The sequence below is a fragment of the Scylla paramamosain genome, chromosome 48 (assembly GCF_035594125.1).
Source record: "Scylla paramamosain isolate STU-SP2022 chromosome 48, ASM3559412v1, whole genome shotgun sequence".
NCBI lineage: Eukaryota > Metazoa > Arthropoda > Malacostraca > Decapoda > Portunidae > Scylla > Scylla paramamosain.
This window is the reverse complement of record NC_087198.1, coordinates 7381296-7400750: the sequence shown is the minus strand read 5'-3', so window position 1 is coordinate 7400750 and position 19455 is coordinate 7381296. Positions and strand designations below refer to the sequence as shown.

Below are 19455 nucleotides of genomic sequence, written 5' to 3'. Positions count from 1 at the left end.
AAGAGGCTGGGATGAACTGGGAGAGGCTTGGATGAACTGGGAGAGGCTGGGGTGAACTGGGAGAGGCTGGGATGAACTGGGAGAGGCTGGGGTGAACTGGGAGAGGCTGGGGTGAACTGGGAGAGGCTGGGATGAACTGGGAGAGGCTGGGATGAACTGGGAGAGGCTGGGGTGGACTGGGAGAGGCTGGGGTGGACTGGGAGAGGCTGGGATAGACTGGGATAGACTGGGAGAGGCTGGGATAGACTGGGAGAAGCTGGGATGGACTGGGGGAGGCTGTGATAGACTAAATATAGCTCATTCATAGATAAATAAGTAAATAAATAAAATAATTAGGACACAAAAAAACGAGAAAAATATATAGACGAGAAGAAGTACGATAACTTTCCCTGAACGTACGAAGGCAACATGGGCAGATACAATCAGGACCGGGAGACAGACGAAAAAGAAAAAAAAAAAAGAAAGAAAAGAACTGAGAGAGAAAAAAAAGTAAGAATAAAAAATATATATATATGTAATAAACCCAAATTTAACGGGTACGACAACTGTGCTGAAGTACGAAGGCGACGTAAACAAACCAGACCCAGACCAAGACCCAGAGTGAGAGGGAGTGGAAGAAGAAATCGTACTAAGCCTTATTAACAGCGAAGGGTAAAAAAAGTCTTGATTTTATATAAGGCATCTGTCAGCCATAGTGAGAAAATAGCTAGCTGAGGTCGTTTTTTGTATTAAATCCCACGTATTTAAGCCTTGTGTGTGTTTTTTTTTGTAGGAGAACATATTGATAACAGTGATTAGGCGTAATTTCCACTTACGCTATCTTGGCGTGAAAAGTGCAAGGACATAGGTGTGTGTGCGTGTGTGCGTGTTTTGCCTTCTCTGTGCCTTCTCTTGGCTGACCTGCTGACCTGCTGACCTGAGTGTGCCCCTGTCAGCCTCACAGTGATGGATGTAGCATTGCAATAGGGAATGTAGCAGTGGGGCAGCACTCGGCCCTCTGCAACGCCAGAAATAAGTGGCTACTATGAACCGCTACTTTGCTGAACCCAGTATTTGAAACTCGCCTTAAGCCCTAAAGTTGTGAGGGTTTAAGGATTTGTTCATCAAAAGAGAGTGTTAATTCTGTTATTAGCCCTGTGTGACGTGCTTCGAGTCGCCAGGCAGCGGGAGGTGACCACGGCTAGCGGTCACCTCTTGGTACGAAATGAAGGGTTGACAGAAGGTTAGGTTAGGTTAGGTTAAGTTAGGTTAGGTTAAGTTAGGTTAGGTTAGGTTAGGTTAAGTTAGGTTAGGTTAGGTTAAGTTAGGTTAGGTTAAGTTAGGTTAGGTTAGGTTAAGTTAGGTTAGGTTAGGTTAAATTAGGTTTGGTTAAGTTAGGTTAGACTAGGTTAAGTTAGGTTAGGTTAGGTTTGGTTAAGTTAGGTTAGACTAGGTTAAGTTAGGTTTGGTTAAGTTAGGTTAGGTTAGGTTAAGTTAGGTTTGGTTAAGTTACGTTAGACTAGGTTAAGTTAGGTTTGGTTAAGTTAGGTTAGGTTAAGTTAGGTTAGGTTAGGTTAAGTTAGGTTAGGTTAAGTTAGGTTAAGTTAGGTTAGGTTAGGTTAAGTTAGGTTAGACTAGGTTAAGTTAGGTTTGGGTTAGGTTAAGTTAGGTTAGGTTAAGTTAGGTTAGGTTAAGTTAGGTTAGACTAGGTTAAGTTAGGTTTGGTTAAGTTAGGTTAGGTTAGACTAGGTTAAGTTAGGTTTGGTTAAGTTAGGTTAGGTTAGGTTAGGTTAGGTTAAGTTAGGTTTAATCAAGTTAGGTTAGGTTAGGTTTAATCAAGTTTTGTAGCTCAGGAATTTAAATCAGGAGGAACGAGATACCCAGGTGATGGTTGGAAATATATTGAAGTTTTTCAGTTATCTACAACAAGGGAGGCTCCAGTGTGGTCAGTCCCCCCCGTTGGCAGGGACCTCGAGAAATGCAGGAGTGTTCCTCGCACTGTGAATATGTGACGGGTTTAGACTGTCCTTGTTACCTCTTGCACAACACACCTATGGCACCTTCTCCCGCCTCACCTGTTCCATGTTCTGTCCCTGCAACACACTCACTGTTTTAACCTTACCTAACCTAACCTAAAGTAACACACTGTTTTAACCTAACCTAACCTTACCTAACCTAACCTAACCTAACCTAACCTAACCTAACCTAACCTTACCTAACCTAACCTAACCTAACCTAACCTAACCTAACCTAACCTTACCTAACCTAACCTAACCTAACCTAACCTTACCTAATCTAACCTAACCTAACCTTATCTTACCTAATCTAACCTAACCTTACCTAACCTAACCTAACCTAACCTAACTTAACCCAACCTAACCCAACCTAACCTAACCTAACCTAACCTAACCAATCAGTTATTGACAGACAGACAGACAGACAGACAGACAGTGGTGCCAGTGGTGGTGGTCATAATGTTTATTAACTATTTAAACTGTTATTTTTGCTGGATAATCTTACCGCACACTTTACAAGCAGATGGAAAGTTAATTTTTTTAGCAATCAATATTACAATTCTGTTTTTCATCTATTAAACTCTATAAATGTTCCCATCCCAGCTTCTCCCAGTGCATCCCAGCCTCTCCCAGTGCATCCCAGCCTCTCTCAATGCATCCCAGCCTCTCCCAGTGCATCCCAGCCTCTCCCAGTGCATCCCAGCCTCTCCCAGTGCCTCCCAGCCTCTCCCAGTGCATCCCAGCCTCTCCCAGTGCATCCCAGCCTCTCCCAGTGCATCCCAGCCTCTCCCAGTGCATCCCAGCCTCTCCCAGTGCATCCCAGCCTCTCCCAGTGCACCCCAGCTTGTTAAAAGTAACACTACTACTACTACTACTACTACTACTACTACTACTACTACTACTACTACTACTACTAATGAGTTTTTGCCTTTTCAGATTCAGCAAGAAGTAAAACAACAATTCCTACATCACAGCCTGACCCGACCTGACTTGACCTGACCTCACCATGACGACTGCTGCTTTCTCCCACGAACCAGGAACAGCGATGGAATGCCTGAGTATTCCAATCACACTGGAAAAGGAATCTGGAATCGACGAAAATGGACGACAAGTAAATTAATCGTTGTTGTTGTTGATATTATTATTATTACTACTACTACTACTACTACTACTACTACTACTACTACTACTACTACTACTACTACTACTACTACTTCAGGTCCTCAGGTGTGGCTTTCGAATTGGAGGCGGTATTGACCAAGACTTCATGAAGAGCCCTCAAGGATACACGGATAATGGTATCTACTGTACAGAGGTGAGAAAGACGCAGATAAAATATAATTATTATGTATGTGGCAGTGTCTGGGTGTGTGTGGCAGTGTCTTGGTGTGTGTGGCAGTGTTTGGGTGTGTGTGGCAGTGTATGGGTGTGTGTGGCAGTGTTTTCAGTGTGTGTGGCAGTGTTTGGGTGTGTGTGGCAGTGTTTGGGTGTGTGTGGCAGTGTCTGGGTGTGTGTGGCAGTGTTTGAGTGTGTGTGGCAGTGTTTGGGTGTGTGTGGCAGTCTTTTCAGTGTGTGTGGCAGTGTTTGGGTGTGTGTGGCAGTGTCTGGGTGTGTGTGGCAGTGTTTTCAGTGTGTGTGGCAGTGTTTGGGTGTGTGTGGCAGTGTTTGTGTGTGTGTGGCAGTGTCTGGGTGTGTGTGGCAGTGTTTTCAGTGTGTGTGGCAGTGTTTGAGTGTGTGTGGCAGTGTTTGGGTGTGTGTGGCAGTGTTTGGGTGTGTGTGGCTGTGTCTGGGTGTGTGTGGCAGTGTTTTAAGTGTGTGTGGCAGTGTTTGGGTGTGTGTGGCAGTGTTTGGGTGTGTGTGGCAGTGTTTTCAGTGTGTGTGGCAGTGTTTGGGTGTGTGTGGCAGTGTTTGGGTGTGTGTGGCAGTGTTTTCAGTGTATGTGGCAGTGTTTGAATGTGTGTGGCAGTGTTTGAGTGTGTGTTGCAGTGTTTGAGTGTGTGGCAGTGTTTGGGTGTGTGTGGCAGTGTTTGAGTGTGTGTGGCAGTGTTTGAGTGTGTGTGGCAGTGTTTTCAGTGTGTGTGGCAGTGTTTGGGTGTGTGTGGCAGTGTTTGGGTGTGTGTGGCAGTGTTTGAGTGTGTGTGGCAGTGTTTGGGTGTGTGTGGCAGTGTTTTCAGTGTGTGTGGCAGTGTTTGGGTGTGTGTGGCAGTGTTTGGGTGTGTGTGGCAGTGTTTTCAGTGTGTGTGGCAGTGTTTGGGTGTGTGTGGCAGTGTTTGGGTGTGTGTGGCAGTGTCTGGGTGTGTGTGGCAGTGTTTGGGTGTGTGTGGCAGTGTTTGGGTGTGTGTGGCAGTGTTTTCAGTGTGTCTGGCAGTGTTTGGGTGTGTGTGGCAGTGTTTGGGTGTGTGTGGCAGTGTCTGGGTGTGTGTGGCAGTGTCTGGGTGTGTATGTCAGTGTCTGGGTGTGTGTGGCAGTGCCTGGGTGTGAGAGGCAGTGTTTAAGTGAGTGTGGCAGTGTTTTCAGTGTGTGTGGCAGTGTTTGGGTGTGTGTGGCAGTGTTTGGGTGTGTGTGGCAGTGTCTGGGTGTGTGTGGCAGTGTTTGGGTGTGTGTGGCAGTGTTTGGGTGTGTGTGGCAGTGTTTTCAGTGTGTGTGGCAGTGTCTGGGTGTGTGTGGCAGTGTTTAAGTGAGTGTGGCAGTGTTTTCAGTGTGTGTGGCAGTGTCTGGGTGTGTGTGGCAGTGTTTGGGTGTGTGTGGCAGTGTCTGGGTGTGTGTGGCAGTGTCTGGGTGTGTGTGGCAGTGTTTGGGTGTGTGTGGCAGTGTTTTCAGTGTGTGTGGCAGTGTCTGGGTGTGTGTGGCAGTGTCTGGGTGTGTGTGGCAGTGTCTGGGTGTGTGTGGCAGTGTTTGGGTGTGTGTGGCAGTGTTTGGGTGTGTGTGGCAGTGTTTGGGTGTGTGTGGCAGTCTTTTCAGTGTGTGTGGCAGTGTTTGGGTGTGTGTGGCAGTGTCTGGGTGTGTGTGGCAGTGTTTGGGTGTGTGTGGCAGTGTTTGGGTGTGTGTGGCAGTGTTTTCAGTGTATGTGGCAGTGTTTGAATGTGTGTGGCAGTGTTTGAGTGTGTGTGGCAGTGTTTGAGTGTGTGTGGCAGTGTTTGGGTGTGTGTGGCAGTGTCTGGGTGTGTGTGGCAGTGTTTGGGTGTGTGTGGCAGTGTTTTCAGTGTGTGTGGCAGTGTTTGGGTGTGTGTGGCAGTGTCTGGGTGTGTGTGGCAGTGTTTGGGTGTGTGTGGCAGTGTTTGGGTGTGTGTGGCAGTCTTTTCAGTGTGTGTGGCAGTGTTTGGGTGTGTGTGGCAGTGTCTGGGTGTGTGTGGCAGTGTTTTCAGTGTGTGTGGCAGTGTTTGGGTGTGTGTGGCAGTGTTTGGGTGTGTGTGGCAGTGTCTGGGTGTGTGTGGCAGTGTTTTCAGTGTGTGTGGCAGTGTTTGAGTGTGTGTGGCAGTGTTTGGGTGTGTGTGGCAGTGTTTGGGTGTGTGTGGCAGTGTTTGGGTGTGTGTGGCAGTGTCTGGGTGTGTGTGGCAGTGTTTGGGTGTGTGTGGCAGTGTTTTCAGTGTGTGTGGCAGTGTTTGGGTGTGTGTGGCAGTGTTTGGGTGTGTGTGGCAGTGTCTGGGTGTGTGTGGCAGTGTTTTCAGTGTGTGTGGCAGTGTTTGGGTGTGTGTGGCAGTGTCTGGGTGTGTGTGGCAGTGTTTGGGTGTGTGTGGCAGTCTCTGAGTGTGTGTGGCAGTGTCTGGGTGTGTGTGGCAGTGTCTGGGTGTGTGTGGCAGTGTTTGGGTGTGTGTGGCAGTGTTTGGGTGTGTGTGGCAGTGTTTGGGTGTGTGTGGCAGTGTTTGGGTGTGTGTGGCAGTGTTTGGGTGTGTGTGGCAGTGTTTGGGTGTGTGTGGCAGTGTTTTCAGTGTGTGTGGCAGTGTTTGGGTGTGTGTGGCAGTGTTTGGGTGTGTGTGGCAGTGTCTGGGTGTGTGTGGCAGTGTCTGGGTGTGTGTGGCAGTGTTTTCAGTGTGTGTGGCAGTGTTTGGGTGTGTGTGGCAGTGTTTGGGTGTGTGTGGCAGTGTCTGGGTGTGTGTGGCAGTGTTTTCAGTGTGTGTGGCAGTGTTTGAGTGTGTGTGGCAGTGTTTGGGTGTGTGTGGCAGTGTTTGGGTGTGTGTGGCAGTGTCTGGGTGTGTGTGGCAGTGTCTGGGTGTGTGTGGCAGTGTTTTCAGTGTGTGTGGCAGTGTCTGGGTGTGTGTGGCAGTGTCTGGGTGTGTGTGGCAGTGTTTGGGTGTGTGTGGCAGTGTTTCAGTGTGTGTGGCAGTGTCTGGGTGTGTGTGGCAGTGTCTGGGTGTGTGTGGCAGTGTTTGGGTGTGTGTGGCAGTGTCTGGGTGTGTGTGGCAGTGTCTGGGTGTGTGTGGCAGTGTTTGGGTGTGTGTGGCAGTGTTTTCAGTGTGTGTGGCAGTGTTTGAGTGTGTGTGGCAGTGTTTGGGTGTGTGTGGCAGTGTTTGGGTGTGTGTGGCAGTGTTTGGGTGTGTGTGGCAGTGTTTTCAGTGTGTGTGGCAGTGTTTGGGTGTGTGTGGCAGTGTCTGGGTGTGTGTGGCAGTGTTTGGGTGTGTGTGGCAGTGTTTGAGTGTGTGTGGCAGTGTTTTCAGTGTGTGTGGCAGTGTCTGGGTGTGTGTGGCAGTGTCTGTGTGTGTGTGGCAGTGTTTGGGTGTGTGTGGCAGTGTTTGGGTGTGTGTGGCAGTGTCTGGGTGTGTGTGGCAGTGTCTGGGTGTGTGTGGCAGTGTTTGGGTGTGTGTGGCAGTGTCTGGGTGTGTGTGGCAGTGTCTGGGTGTGTGTGGCAGTGTTTGGGTGTGTGTGGCAGTGTTTCAGGGTGTGTGTGGCAGTGTCTGGGTGTGTGTGGCAGTGTTTGGGTGTGTGTGGCAGTGTTTTCAGTGTGTGTGGCAGTGTTTGGGTGTGTGTGGCAGTGTTTGGGTGTGTGTGGCAGTGTCTGGGTGTGTGTGGCAGTGTTTTCAGTGTGTGTGGCAGTGTTTGAGTGTGTGTGGCAGTGTCTGGGTGTGTGTGGCAGTGTTTGGGTGTGTGTGGCAGTGTTTGGGTGTGTGTGGCAGTGTTTGGGTGTGTGTGGCAGTGTTTGGGTGTGTGTGGCAGTGTCTGGGTGTGTGTGGCAGTGTCTGGGTGTGTGTGGCAGTGTTTGGGTGTGTGTGGCAGTGTCTGGGTGTTTGTGGCAGTGTCTGGGTGTGTGTGGCAGTGTTTGGGTGTGTGTGGCAGTGTTTGGGTGTGTGTGGCAGTGTTTGGGTGTGTGTGGCAGTGTTTTCAGTGTGTGTGGCAGTGTTTGGGTGTGTGTGGCAGTAGCTGGGTGTGTGTGGCAGTGTTTGGGTGTGTGTGGCAATGTTTGTGTGTGTGTGGCAGTGTTTTCAGTGTGTGTGGCAGTGTCTGGGTGTGTGTGGCAGTGTCTGAGTGTGTGTGGCAGTGTTTAAGTGAGTGTGGCAGTGTTTTCAGTGTGTGTGGCAGTGTCTGGGTGTGTGTGGCAGTGTCTGGGTGTGTGTGGCAGTGTTTGGGTGTGTGTGGCAGTGTTTTCAGTGTGTGTGGCAGTGTCTGGGTGTTTGTGGCAGTGTCTGGGTGTGTGTGGCAGTGTTTGGGTGTGTGTGGCAGTGTTTTCAGTGTGTGTGGCAGTGTCTGGGTGTGTGAGGCAGTGTCTGGGTGTTTGTGGCAGTGTCTGGGTGTGTGTGGCAGTGTTTGGGTGTGTGTGGCAGTCTTTTCAGTGTGTGTGGCAGTGTTTGGGTGTGTGTGGCAGTGTTTTCAGTGTGTGTGGCAGTGTTTGGGTGTGTGTGGCAGTGTTTCCAGTGTATGTGGCAGTGTTTGAATGTGTGTGGCAGTGTTTGAGTGTGTGTTGCAGTGTTTGAGTGTGTGTGGCAGTGTTTGGGTGTGTGTGGCAGTGTCTGGGTGTGTGTGGCAGTGTTTGGGTGTGTGTGGCAGTGTTTGGGTGTGTGTGGCAGTGTCTGGGTGTGTGTGGCAGTGTTTCAGTGTGTGTGGCAGTGTTTGGGTGTGTGTGGCAGTGTTTGGGTGTGTGTGGCAGTGTTTGGGTGTGTGTGGCAGTGTTTGGGTGTGTGTGGCAGTGTCTGGGTGTGTGTGGCAGTGTTTGGGTGTGTGTGGCAGTGTCTGGGTGTGTGTGGCAGTGTTTGGGTGTGTGTGGCAGTGTTTGGGTGTGTGTGGCAGTGTTTGGGTGTGTGTGGCAGTGTTTTCAGTGTGTGTGGCAGTGTTTTCAGTGTGTGTGGCAGTGTTTGGGTGTGTGTGGCAGTGTTTGGGTGTGTGTGGCAGTGTTTGGGTGTGTGTGTCAGTGTTTTCAGTGTGTGTGGCAGTGTTTGGGTGTGTGTGGCAGTGTTTGGGTGTGTGTGGCAGTGTTTGGGTGTATGTGGCAGTGTCTGGGTGTGTGTGGCAGTGTTTGGGTGTGTGTGGCAGTGTTTCAGTGTGTGTGGCAGTGTTTGGGTGTGTGTGGCAGTGTTTGGGTGTGTGTGGCAGTGTTTGGGTGTATGTGGCAGTGTCTGGGTGTGTGTGGCAGTGTTTGGGTGTGTGTGGCAGTGTTTGAGTGTGTGTGGCAGTGTTTGGGTGTGTGTGGCAGTGTCTGGGTGTGTGTGGCAGTGTTTGGGTGTGTGTGGCAGTGTTTGGGTGTGTGTGGCAGTGTCTGGGTGTGTGTGGCAGTGTCTGGGTGTGTGTGGCAGTGTCTGGGTGTGTGTGGCAGTGTTTGGGTGTGTGTGGCAGTGTTTGGGTGTGTGTGGCAGTGTTTGGGTGTGTGTGGCAGTGTTTGGGTGTGTGTGGCAGTGTTTTCAGTGTGTGTGGCAGTGTTTGGGTGTGTGTGGCAGTGTTTGGGTGTGTGTGGCAGTGTTTGGGTGTGTGTGGCAGTGTTTGGGTGTGTGTGGCAGTGTTTGAGTGTGTGTGGCAGTGTTTGGGTGTGTGTGGCAGTGTCTGGGTGTGTGTGGCAGTGTTTTCAGTGTGTGTGGCAGTGTTTGGGTGTGTGTGGCAGTGTTTGTGTGTGTGTGGCAGTGTCTGGGTGTGTGTGGCAGTGTTTTCAGTGTGTGTGGCAGTGTTTGAGTGTGTGTGGCAGTGTTTGGGTGTGTGTGGCAGTGTTTGGGTGTGTGTGGCTGTGTTTTCAGTGTGTGTGGCAGTGTTTGGGTGTATGTGGCAGTGTCTGGGTGTGTGTGGCAGTGTTTGGGTGTGTGTGGCAATGTTTGTGTGTGTGTGGCAGTGTTTTCAGTGTGTGTGGCAGTGTCTGGGTGTGTGTGGCAGTGTCTGTGTGTGTGTGGCAGTGTTTAAGTGAGTGTGGCAGTGTTTCAGTGTGTGTGGCAGTGTCTGGGTGTGTGTGGCAGTGTCTGGGTGTGTGTGGCAGTGTTTGGGTGTGTGTGGCAGTGTCTGGGTGTTTGTGGCAGTGTCTGGGTGTGTGTGGCAGTGTCTGGGTGTATGTGGCAGTGTTTTCAGTGTGTGTGGCAGTGTTTGAGTGTGTGTGGCAGTGTTTGGGTGTGTGTGGCAGTGTTTGGGTGTGTGTGGCTGTGTCTGGGTGTGTGTGGCAGTGTTTTCAGTGTGTGTGGCAGTGTTTGGGTGTATGTGGCAGTGTCTGGGTGTGTGTGGCAGTGTTTGGGTGTGTGTGGCAATGTTTGTGTGTGTGTGGCAGTGTTTTCAGTGTGTGTGGCAGTGTCTGGGTGTGTGTGGCAGTGTCTGTGTGTGTGTGGCAGTGTTTAAGTGAGTGTGACAGTGTTTGGGTGTGTGTGGCAGTGTCTGGGTGTGTGTGGCAGTGTCTGGGTGTGTGTGGCAGTGTTTGGGTGTGTGTGGCAGTGTCTGGGTGTGTGTGGCAGTGTCTGGGTGTGTGTGGCAGTGTCTGGGTGTGTGTGGCAGTGTTTGGGTGTGTGTGGCAGTGTTTGGGTGTGTGTGGCAGTGTCTGGGTGTGTGTGGCAGTGTTTGAGTGTGTGTGGCAGTGTCTGGGTGTGTGTGGCAGTGTTTGGGTGTGTGTGGCAGTGTTTGGGTGTGTGTGGCAGTGTTTGGGTGTGTGTGGCAGTGTTTTCAGTGTGTGTGGCAGTGTTTTCAGTGTGTGTGGCAGTGTTTGGGTGTGTGTGGCAGTGTTTGGGTGTGTGTGGCAGTGTCTGGGTGTGTGTGGCAGTGTTTGGGTGTGTGTGTCAGTGTTTTCAGTGTGTGTGGCAGTGTTTGGGTGTGTGTGGCAGTCTTTTCAGTGTGTGTGGCAGTGTTTGGGTGTGTGTGGCAGTGTCTGGGTGTGTGTGGCAGTGTTTTCAGTGTGTGTGGCAGTGTTTGGGTGTGTGTGGCAGTGTCTGGGTGTGTGTGGCAGTGTTTTCAGTGTGTGTGGCAGTGTTTGAGTGTGTGTGGCAGTGTTTGGGTGTGTGTGGCAGTGTTTGGGTGTGTGTGGCAGTGTCTGGGTGTGTGTGGCAGTGTTTTCAGTGTGTGTGGCAGTGTTTGGGTGTGTGTGGCAGTGTCTGGGTGTGTGTGGCAGTGTTTGGGTGTGTGTGGCAGTGTTTGAGTGTGTGTGGCAGTGTCTGGGTGTGTGTGGCAGTGTTTGGGTGTGTGTGGCAGTGTTTCAGTGTGTGTGGCAGTGTTTGGGTGTGTGTGGCAGTGTTTGGGTGTGTGTGGCAGTGTCTGGGTGTGTGTGGCAGTGTTTAAGTGAGTGTGGCAGTGTTTTCATTGTGTGTGGCAGTGTTTGGGTGTGTGTGGCAGTGTCTGGGTGTGTGTGGCAGTGTTTGGGTGTGTGTGGCAGTGTTTTCAGTGTGTGTGGCAGTGTTTGGGTGTGTGTGGCAGTGTTTGGGTGTGTGTGGCAGTGTCTGGGTGTTTGTGGCAGTGTCTGGGTGTGTGTGGCAGTGTTTGGGTGTGTGTGGCAGTCTTTTCAGTGTGTGTGGCAGTGTTTGGGTGTGTGTGGCAGTGTCTGGGTGTGTGTGGCAGTGTTTGGGTGTGTGTGGCAGTGTTTTCAGTGTGTGTGGCAGTGTCTGGGTGTGTGTGGCAGTGTTTTCAGTGTGTGTGGCAGTGTTTGGGTGTGTGTGGCAGTGTCTGGGTGTGTGTGGCAGTGTTTGGGTGTGTGTGGCAGTGTTTGGGTGTGTGTGGCAGTGTTTTCAGTGTGTCTGGCAGTGTTTGGGTGTGTGTGGCAGTGTTTGGGTGTGTGTGGCAGTGTCTGGGTGTGTGTGGCAGTGTTTGGGTGTGTGTGGCAGTGTTTGGGTGTGTGTGGCAGTGTTTGGGTGTGTGTGGCAGTGTCTGGGTGTGTGTGGCAGTGTTTGAGTGTGTGTGGCAGTGTTTTCAGTGTGTGTGGCAGTGTTTGGGTGTGTGTGGCAGTGTTTGGGTGTGTGTGGCAGTGTCTGGGTTTGTGTGGCAGTGTTTGGGTGTGTGTGGCAGTGTTTGGGTGTGTGTGGCAGTATTTTCAGTGTGTCTGGCAGTGTTTGGGTGTGTGTGGCAGTGTTTGGGTGTGTGTGGCAGTGTCTGGGTGTGTGTGGCAGTGTCTGGGTGTGTGTGGCAGTGTTTGGGTGTGTGTGGCAGTGTTTGGGTGTGTGTGGCAGTGTCTGGGTGTGTGTGGCAGTGTTTTCAGTGTGTATGGCAGTGTTTGGGTGTGTGTGGCAGTGTCTGGGTGTGTGTGGCAGTGTTTGGGTGTGTGTGGCAGTGTCTGAGTGTGTGTGGCAGTGTTTTCAGTGTGTGTGGCAGTGTCTGGGTGTGTGTGGCAGTGTTTAAGTGAGTGTGGCAGTGTTTTCAGTGTGTGTGGCAGTGTCTGGGTGTGTGTGGCAGTGTTTGGGTGTGTGTGGCAGTGTCTGGGTGTGTGTGGCAGTGTTTTCAGTGTGTCTGGCAGTGTTTGGGTGTGTGTGGCAGTGTCTGGGTGTGTGTGGCAGTGTCTGGGTGTGTGTGGCAGTGTCTGGGTGTGTGTGGCAGTGTTTGGGTGTGTGTGGCAGTGCCTGGGTGTGTGTGGCAGTGTCTGGGTGTGTGTGGCAGTGTTTTCAGTGTGTGTGGCAGTGTTTGGGTGTATGTGGCAGTGTCTGGGTGTGTGTGGCAGTGTTTGGGTGTGTGTGGCAGTGTTTGGGTGTGTGTGGCAGTGTTTGGGTGTGTGTGGCAGTGTCTGAGTGTGTGTGGCAGTGTTTTCAGTGTGTGTGGCAGTGTCTGGGTGTGTGTGGCAGTGTTTGAGTGTGTGTGGCAGTGTTTTCAGTGTGTGTGGCAGTGTCTGGGTGTGTGAGGCAGTGTTTGGGTGTGTGTGGCAGTGTTTGGGTGTATGTGGCAGTGTCTGGGTGTGTGTGGCAGTGTTTGGGTGTGTGTGGCAGTGTTTGGGTGTGTGTGGCAGTGTTTGGGTGTGTGTGGCAGTGTCTGGGTGTGTGTGGCAGTGTTTGGGTGTGTGTGGCAGTGTTTGGGTGTGTGTGGCAGTGTTTGGGTGTGTGTGGCAGTGTTTGGGTGTGTGTGGCAGTGTTTTCAGTGTGTGTGGCAGTGTTTGGGTGTGTGTGGCAGTGTTTGGGTGTGTGTGGCAGTGTTTGGGTGTGTGTGGCAGTGTTTGGGTGTGTGTGGCAGTGTTTTCAGTGTGTGTGGCAGTGTCTGGGTGTGTGTGGCAGTGTCTGAGTGTGTGTGGCAGTGTTTAAGTGAGTGTGGCAGTGTTTTCAGTGTGTGTGGCAGTGTCTGGGTGTGTGTGGCAGTGTTTGGGTGTGTGTGGCAGTGTTTTCAGTGTGTGTGGCAGTGTCTGGGTGTTTGTGGCAGTGTCTGGGTGTGTGTGGCAGTGATTGGGTGTGTGTGGCAGTGTTTTCAGTGTGTGTGGCAGTGTCTGGGTGTGTGAGGCAGTGTCTGGGTGTTTGTGGCAGTGTCTGGGTGTGTGTGGCAGTGTTTGGGTGTGTGTGGCAGTCTTTTCAGTGTGTGTGGCAGTGTTTGGGTGTGTGTGGCAGTGTCTGGGTGTGTGTGGCAGTGTTTTCAGTGTGTGTGGCAGTGTTTGGGTGTGTGTGGCAGTGTTTCCAGTGTATGTGGCAGTGTTTGAATGTGTGTGGCAGTGTTTGAGTGTGTGTTGCAGTGTTTGAGTGTGTGTGGCAGTGTTTGGGTGTGTGTGGCAGTGTTTGGGTGTGTGTGGCAGTGTTTGAGTGTGTGTGGCAGTGTTTTCAGTGTGTGTGGCAGTGTTTGGGTGTGTGTGGCAGTGTTTGGGTGTGTGTGGCAGTGTTTGGGTGTGTGTGGCAGTGTTTGGGTGTGTGTGGCAGTGTTTTCAGTGTGTGTGGCAGTGTCTGGGTGTGTGTGGCAGTGTCTGTGTGTGTGTGGCAGTGTTTAAGTGAGTGTGGCAGTGTTTCAGTGTGTGTGGCAGTGTCTGGGTGTGTGTGGCAGTGTCTGGGTGTGTGTGGCAGTGTTTGGGTGTGTGTGGCAGTGTCTGGGTGTTTGTGGCAGTGTCTGGGTGTGTGTGGCAGTGTCTGGGTGTATGTGGCAGTGTTTTCAGTGTGTGTGGCAGTGTTTGAGTGTGTGTGGCAGTGTTTGGGTGTGTGTGGCAGTGTTTGGGTGTGTGTGGCTGTGTCTGGGTGTGTGTGGCAGTGTTTTCAGTGTGTGTGGCAGTGTTTGGGTGTGTGTGGCAGTGTCTGGGTGTGTGTGGCAGTGTTTGGGTGTGTGTGGCAATGTTTGTGTGTGTGTGGCAGTGTTTTCAGTGTGTGTGGCAGTGTCTGGGTGTGTGTGGCAGTGTCTGTGTGTGTGTGGCAGTGTTTGGGTGTGTGTGGCAGTGTTTGGGTGTGTGTGGCAGTGTCTGGGTGTGTGTGGCAGTGTCTGGGTGTGTGTGGCAGTGTCTGGGTGTGTGTGGCAGTGTTTGGGTGTGTGTGGCAGTGTCTGGGTGTGTGTGGCAGTGTTTGGGTGTGTGTGGCAGTGTTTCAGTGTGTGTGGCAGTGTTTGGGTGTGTGTGGCAGTGTTTTCAGTGTGTGTGGCAATGTTTGTGTGTGTGTGGCAGTGTTTGGGTGTGTGTGGCAGTGTCTGGGTGTGTGTGGCAGTGTTTTCAGTGTGTGTGGCAGTGTTTGAGTGTGTGTGGCAGTGTCTGGGTGTGTGTGGCAGTGTTTGAGTGTGTGTGGCAGTGTTTGGGTGTGTGTGGCAGTGTCTGGGTGTGTGTGGCAGTGTCTGGGTGTGTGTGGCAGTGTTTGGGTGTGTGTGGCAGTGTCTGGGTGTGTGTGGCAGTGTCTGGGTGTGTGTGGCAGTGTTTGGGTGTGTGTGGCAGTGTTTGGGTGTGTGTGGCAGTGTTTGGGTGTGTGTGGCAGTGTTTGAGTGTGTGTGGCAGTGTTTGAGTGTGTGTGGCAGTGTTTTCAGTGTGTGTGGCAGTGTTTGGGTGTGTGTGGCAGTGTTTGGGTGTGTGTGGCAGTGTTTTCAGTGTGTGTGGCAGTGTCTGGGTGTTTGTGGCAGTGTCTGGGTGTGTGTGGCAGTGTTTGGGTGTGTGTGGCAGTGTTTTCAGTGTGTGTGGCAGTGTTTGGGTGTGTGTGGCAGTGTCTGGGTGTGTGTGGCAGTGTTTGGGTGTGTGTGGCAGTGTTTGGGTGTGTGTGGCAGTCTTTTCAGTGTGTGTGGCAGTGTTTGGGTGTGTGTGGCAGTGTCTGGGTGTGTGTGGCAGTGTCTGGGTGTGTGTGGCAGTGTTTGGGTGTGTGTGGCAGTGTTTCCAGTGTATGTGGCAGTGTTTGAATGTGTGTGGCAGTGTTTGAGTGTGTGTGGCAGTGTTTGAGTGTGTGTGGCAGTGTTTGGGTGTGTGTGGCAGTGTCTGGGTGTGTGTGGCAGTGTTTGGGTGTGTGTGGCAGTGTTTGGGTGTGTGTGGCAGTGTCTGGGTGTGTGTGGCAGTGTCTGGGTGTGTGTGGCAGTGTTTGGGTGTGTGTGGCAGTGTTTTCAGTGTGTCTGGCAGTGTTTGGGTGTGTGTGGCAGTGTTTGGGTGTGTGTGGCAGTGTTTGGGTGTGTGTGGCAGTGTTTGGGTGTGTGTGGCAGTGTCTGGGTGTGTGTGGCAGTGTTTGGGTGTGTGTGGCAGTGTTTTCAGTGTGTGTGGCAGTGTTTGGGTGTGTGTGGCAGTAGCTGGGTGTGTGTGGCAGTGTTTGGGTGTGTGTGGCAGTGTTTGGGTGTGTGTGGCAGTGTTTTCAGTGTGTGTGGCAGTGTCTGGGTGTGTGTGGCAGTGTCTGAGTGTGTGTGGCAGTGTTTGGGTGTGTGTGGCAGTGTTTTCAGTGTGTGTGGCAGTGTCTGGGTGTGTGTGGCAGTGTCTGAGTGTGTGTGGCAGTGTTTGGGTGTGTGTGGCAGTGTTTTCAGTGTGTGTGGCAGTGTCTGGGTGTGTGTGGCAGTGTTTGGGTGTGTGTGGCAGTGTTTTCAGTGTGTGTGGCAGTGTCTGGGTGTTTGTGGCAGTGTCTGGGTGTGTGTGGCAGTGTTTGGGTGTGTGTGGCAGTGTTTTCAGTGTGTGTGGCAGTGTCTGGGTGTGTGTGGCAGTGTCTGGGTGTGTGTGGCAGTGTCTGGGTGTTTGTGGCAGTGTCTGGGTGTGTGTGGCAGTGTTTGGGTGTGTGTGGCAGTCTTTTCAGTGTGTGTGGCAGTGTTTGGGTGTGTGTGGCAGTGTTTGGGTGTGTGTGGCAGTGTTTTCAGTGTATGTAGCAGTGTTTGAATGTGTGTGGCAGTGTTTGAGTGTGTGTTGCAGTGTTTCAGTGTGTGTGGCAGTGTTTGGGTGTGTGTGGCAGTGTCTGGGTGTGTGTGGCAGTGTTTGGGTGTGTGTGGCAGTGTTTGGGTGTGTGTGGCAGTGTCTGGGTGTGTGTGGCAGTGTTTGGGTGTGTGTGGCAGTGTTTTCAGTGTGTGTGGCAGTGTTCAGGTGTGTGTGGCAGTGTTTGGGTGTGTGTGGCAGTGTTTGGGTGTGTGTGGCAGTGTTCGGGTGTGTGTGGCAGTGTCTGGGTGTGTGTGGCAGTGTTTGGGTGTGTGTGGCAGTGTTTCAGTGTGTGTGGCAGTGTTTGGGTGTGTGTGGCAGTGTTTGGGTGTGTGTGGCAGTGTTTGGGTGTGTGTGGCAGTGTTTGGGTGTGTGTGGCAGTGTTTGGGTGTGTGTGGCAGTGTCTGGGTGTGTGTGGCAGTGTTTGGGTGTGTGTGGCAGTGTTTTCAGTGTGTGTGGCAGTGTTTGGGTGTGTGTGGCAGTGTTTGGGTGTGTGTGGCAGTGTTTGGGTGTGTGTGGCAGTGTCTGGGTGTGTGTGGCAGTGTTTGGGTGTGTGTGGCAGTGTTTCAGTGTGTGTGGCAGTGTCTGGGTGTGTGTGGCAGTGTTTGGGTGTGTGTGGCAGTGTTTCAGTGTGTGTGGCAGTGTTTGGGTGTGTGTGGCAGTGTCTGGGTGTGTGTGGCAGTGTTTTCAGTGTGTGTGGCAGTGTTTGGGTGTGTGTGGCAGTGTCTGGGTGTGTGTGGCAGTGTTTTCAGTGTGTGTGGCAGTGTTTGGGTGTGTGTGGCAGTGTTTGGGTGTGTGTGGCAGTGTTTGGGTGTGTGTGGCAGTGTTTGGGTGTGTGTGGCAGTGTCTGGGTGTGTGTGGCAGTGTTTGGGTGTGTGTGGCAGTGTTTTCAGTGTGTGTGGCAGTGTTTGGGTGTGTGTGGCAGTGTCTGGGTGTGTGTGGCAGTGTTTGGGTGTGTGTGGCAGTGTTTGGGTGTGTGTGGCAGTGTCTGGGTGTGTGTGGCAGTGTTTGGGTGTGTGTGGCAGTGTTTTCAGTGTGTGTGGCAGTGTTTGGGTGTGTGTGGCAGTGTTTGGGTGTGTGTGGCAGTGTTTGGGTGTGTGTGGCAGTGTTTGGGTGTGTGTGGCAGTGTCTGGGTGTGTGTGGCAGTGTTTGGGTGTGTGTGGCAGTGTTTTCAGTGTGTGTGGCAGTGTTTGGGTGTGTGTGGCAGTGTTTGGGTGTGTGTGGCAGTGTTTGGGTGTGTGTGGCAGTGTCTGGGTGTGTGTGGCAGTGTTTGGGTGTGTGTGGCAGTGTTTCAGTGTGTGTGGCAATGTTTGGGTGTGTGTGGCAGTGTTTGGGTGTGTGTGGGAGTGTTTCAGTGTGTGTGGCAGTGTCTGGGTGTGTGTGGCAGTGTTTGGGTGTGTGTGGCAGTGTTTGGGTGTATGTGGCAGTGTCTGGGTGTGTGTGGCAGTGTTTGGGTGTGTGTGGCAGTGTTTTCAGTGCAAGGATCAATATTTTTAGAGCAGACAGCAGTTTTAACTCAGCCTAACCTAACCTAACCTAACCTAACCTAACCTAACCTAACCTAACCTAACCTAACCTAACTCAGCCTAACCTAACCTAACCTAACCTAACAATTCTACAGGTCCATGAAGGCAGTGCTGCAGCAAGGGCCGGTCTCAGGGTACATGACAAGATTCTACAATGCAATGGCTATGATTTTACGATGGTTACGCACAAGAAGGCTGTCGATTATATAAGAAAACATCCAGTACTGAATCTTTTGGTTGCAAGGCGGGGTGTGACGCACTCCTAGATTGAGTGTGGCAGTGTGTGGGTGTGTGTGGCAGTGTTTGGGTGTGTGTGGCAGTGTCTGGGTGTGTGTGGCAGTGTTTGAGTGTGTGTGGCAGTGTTTGGGTGTGTGTGGCAGTGTTTGGGTGTGTGTGGCAGTGTTTGGGTGTGTGTGGCAGTGTCTGGGTGTGTGTGGCAGTGTCTGGGTGTGTGTGGCAGTGTTCAGGTGTGTGTGGCAGTGTTTGAGTGTGTGTGGCAGTGTTTGAGTGTGTGTGGCAGTGTTTTCAGTGTGTGTGGCAGTGTTTGGGTGTGTGTGGCAGTGTTTGGGTGTGTGTGGCAGTGTTTGAGTGAGTGTGGCAGTGTTCAGGTGTGTGTGGCAGTGTTTGAGTGTGTGTGGCAGTGTTTGAGTGTGTGTGGCAGTGTTTTCAGTGTGTGTGGCAGTGTTTGGGTGTGTGGCAGTGTTTGGGTGTGTGTGGCAGTGTCTGGGTGTGTGTGGCAGTGTCTGGGTGTGTGTGGCAGTGTTTGGGTGTGTGTGGCAGTGTTTGGGTGTGTGTGGCAGTGTTTGGGTGTGTGTGGCAGTGTTTGGGTGTGTGTGGCAGTGTCTGGGTGTGTGTGGCAGTGTTTGAGTGAGTGTGGCAGTGTTCAGGTGTGTGTGGCAGTGTTTGAGTGTGTGTGGCAGTGTTTGAGTGTGTGTGGCAGTGTTTTCAGTGTGTGTGGCAGTGTTTGGGTGTGTGGCAGTGTTTGGGTGTGTGTGGCAGTGTTTGAGTGAGTGTGGCAGTGTTCAGGTGTGTGTGGCAGTGTTTGAGTGTGTGTGGCAGTGTTTGAGTGTGTGTGGCAGTGTTTTCAGTGTGTGTGGCAGTGTTTGGGTGTGTGGCAGTGTTTGGGTGTGTGTGGCAGTGTCTGGGTGTGTGTGGCAGTGTCTGGGTGTGTGTGGCAGTGTTTTGAGTGTGTTTGGCAGTGTTTGGGTGTGTGTGGCAGTGTTTGGGTGTGTGTGGCAGTGTTTGAGTGTGTGTGGCAGTGTTTGGGTGTGTGTGGCAGTGTTCGGGTGTGTGTGGCAGTGTCTGGGTGTGTGTGGCAGTGTTTGGGTGTGTGTGGCAGTGTTTGGGTGTGTGTGGCAGTGTCTGGGTGTGTGTGGCAGTGTTTGGGTGAGTGTGGCAGTGTTTGAGTGAGTGTGGCAGTGTTTGGGTGTGTGTGGCAGTGTTTGAGTGAGTGTGGCAGTGTTTGGGTGTGTGTGGCAGTGTTTGAGTGAGTGTGGCAGTGTTTGAGTGAGTGTGGCAGTGTCTGGGTGTGTGTGGCAGTGTCTGGGTGTGTGTGGCAGTGTTTGGGTGTGTGTGGCAGTGTTTGGGTGTGTGTGGCAGTGTTTGGGTGTGTGTGGCAGTGTTTGAGTGAGTGTGGCAGTGTTTTCAGTGTGTGTGGCAGTGTTTGGGTGTGTGTGGCAGTGTTTGGGTGTGTGTGGCAGTGTTTGAGTGTGTGTGGCAGTGTTTGAGTGAGTGTGGCAGTGTTTGGGTGTGTGTGGCAGTGTCTGGGTGTGTGTGGCAGTGTTTGAGTGAGTGTGGCAGTGTCTGGGTGTGTGTGGCAGTGTCTGGGTGTGTGTGGCAGTGTCTGGGTGTATTAGAGAGAGAGAGAGAGATTGTCAAGAAGATTTATAAAAGAAAAGGAAAAGAAAAAATATTTAAAAGAAGAGAGAGAGAGAGAGAGAGAGAGAGAGAGAGAGAATAATAACGATAAAATATGTGTTGATTTTTATATTTCTCAATGTAGTTGATTTATTACCTATTATTATTTTATTATTTTTCTATCATCCATATTATTATTGTTATTGATGTTATTATTGTTGCATGTAGCTACAACGATGATAATAATGTTTGCTGATTAGAGAAGAAATATATTATTGATCTGGTTTTGTTGTTTTTATGCACATTGTATTGGTAAGCAGTAGTAGTAGTAGTAGTAGTAGTGAAAATAAAAATGTTACTTTAGAATATCCACATTTTATTAAACTCTTCAAATAATTATAGATATTTTCTCTTCCTCTTCTTCTTCCTCATCTCAACAACAGGGTGACGCAAGGCT

The 19455-nt window shown here is 51.5% G+C and overlaps 1 protein-coding gene across 1 annotated transcript; it reads left to right on the top strand.

The window, feature by feature from the left end:
- Positions 1-511: 511 nt before the first annotated feature.
- Positions 512-19282, top strand: LOC135095273 (tax1-binding protein 3 homolog). The gene is made up of 4 exons (XM_063996040.1): positions 512-651; positions 2931-3105; positions 3214-3309; positions 17237-19282. The coding sequence occupies exons 2-4, from the start codon at positions 3001-3003 to the stop codon at positions 17405-17407; spliced, it is 372 nt and encodes a 123-aa protein (XP_063852110.1). The 5' UTR covers positions 512-651; positions 2931-3000; the 3' UTR covers positions 17408-19282.
- Positions 19283-19455: the final 173 nt, after the last annotated feature.

Bases quoted from the DNA above. Each gene is read 5' to 3' on its own strand.
- LOC135095273 (XM_063996040.1), top strand. From the start codon at position 3,001: ATGACGACTGCTGCTTTCTCCCACGAACCAGGAACAGCGATGGAATGC. The intron at 3,106-3,213 runs GTAAATTAATCG...CTACTACTTCAG, and splicing joins TCGACGAAAATGGACGACAA to GTCCTCAGGTGTGGCTTTCG. The intron at 3,310-17,236 runs GTGAGAAAGACG...ACAATTCTACAG, and splicing joins ATGGTATCTACTGTACAGAG to GTCCATGAAGGCAGTGCTGC.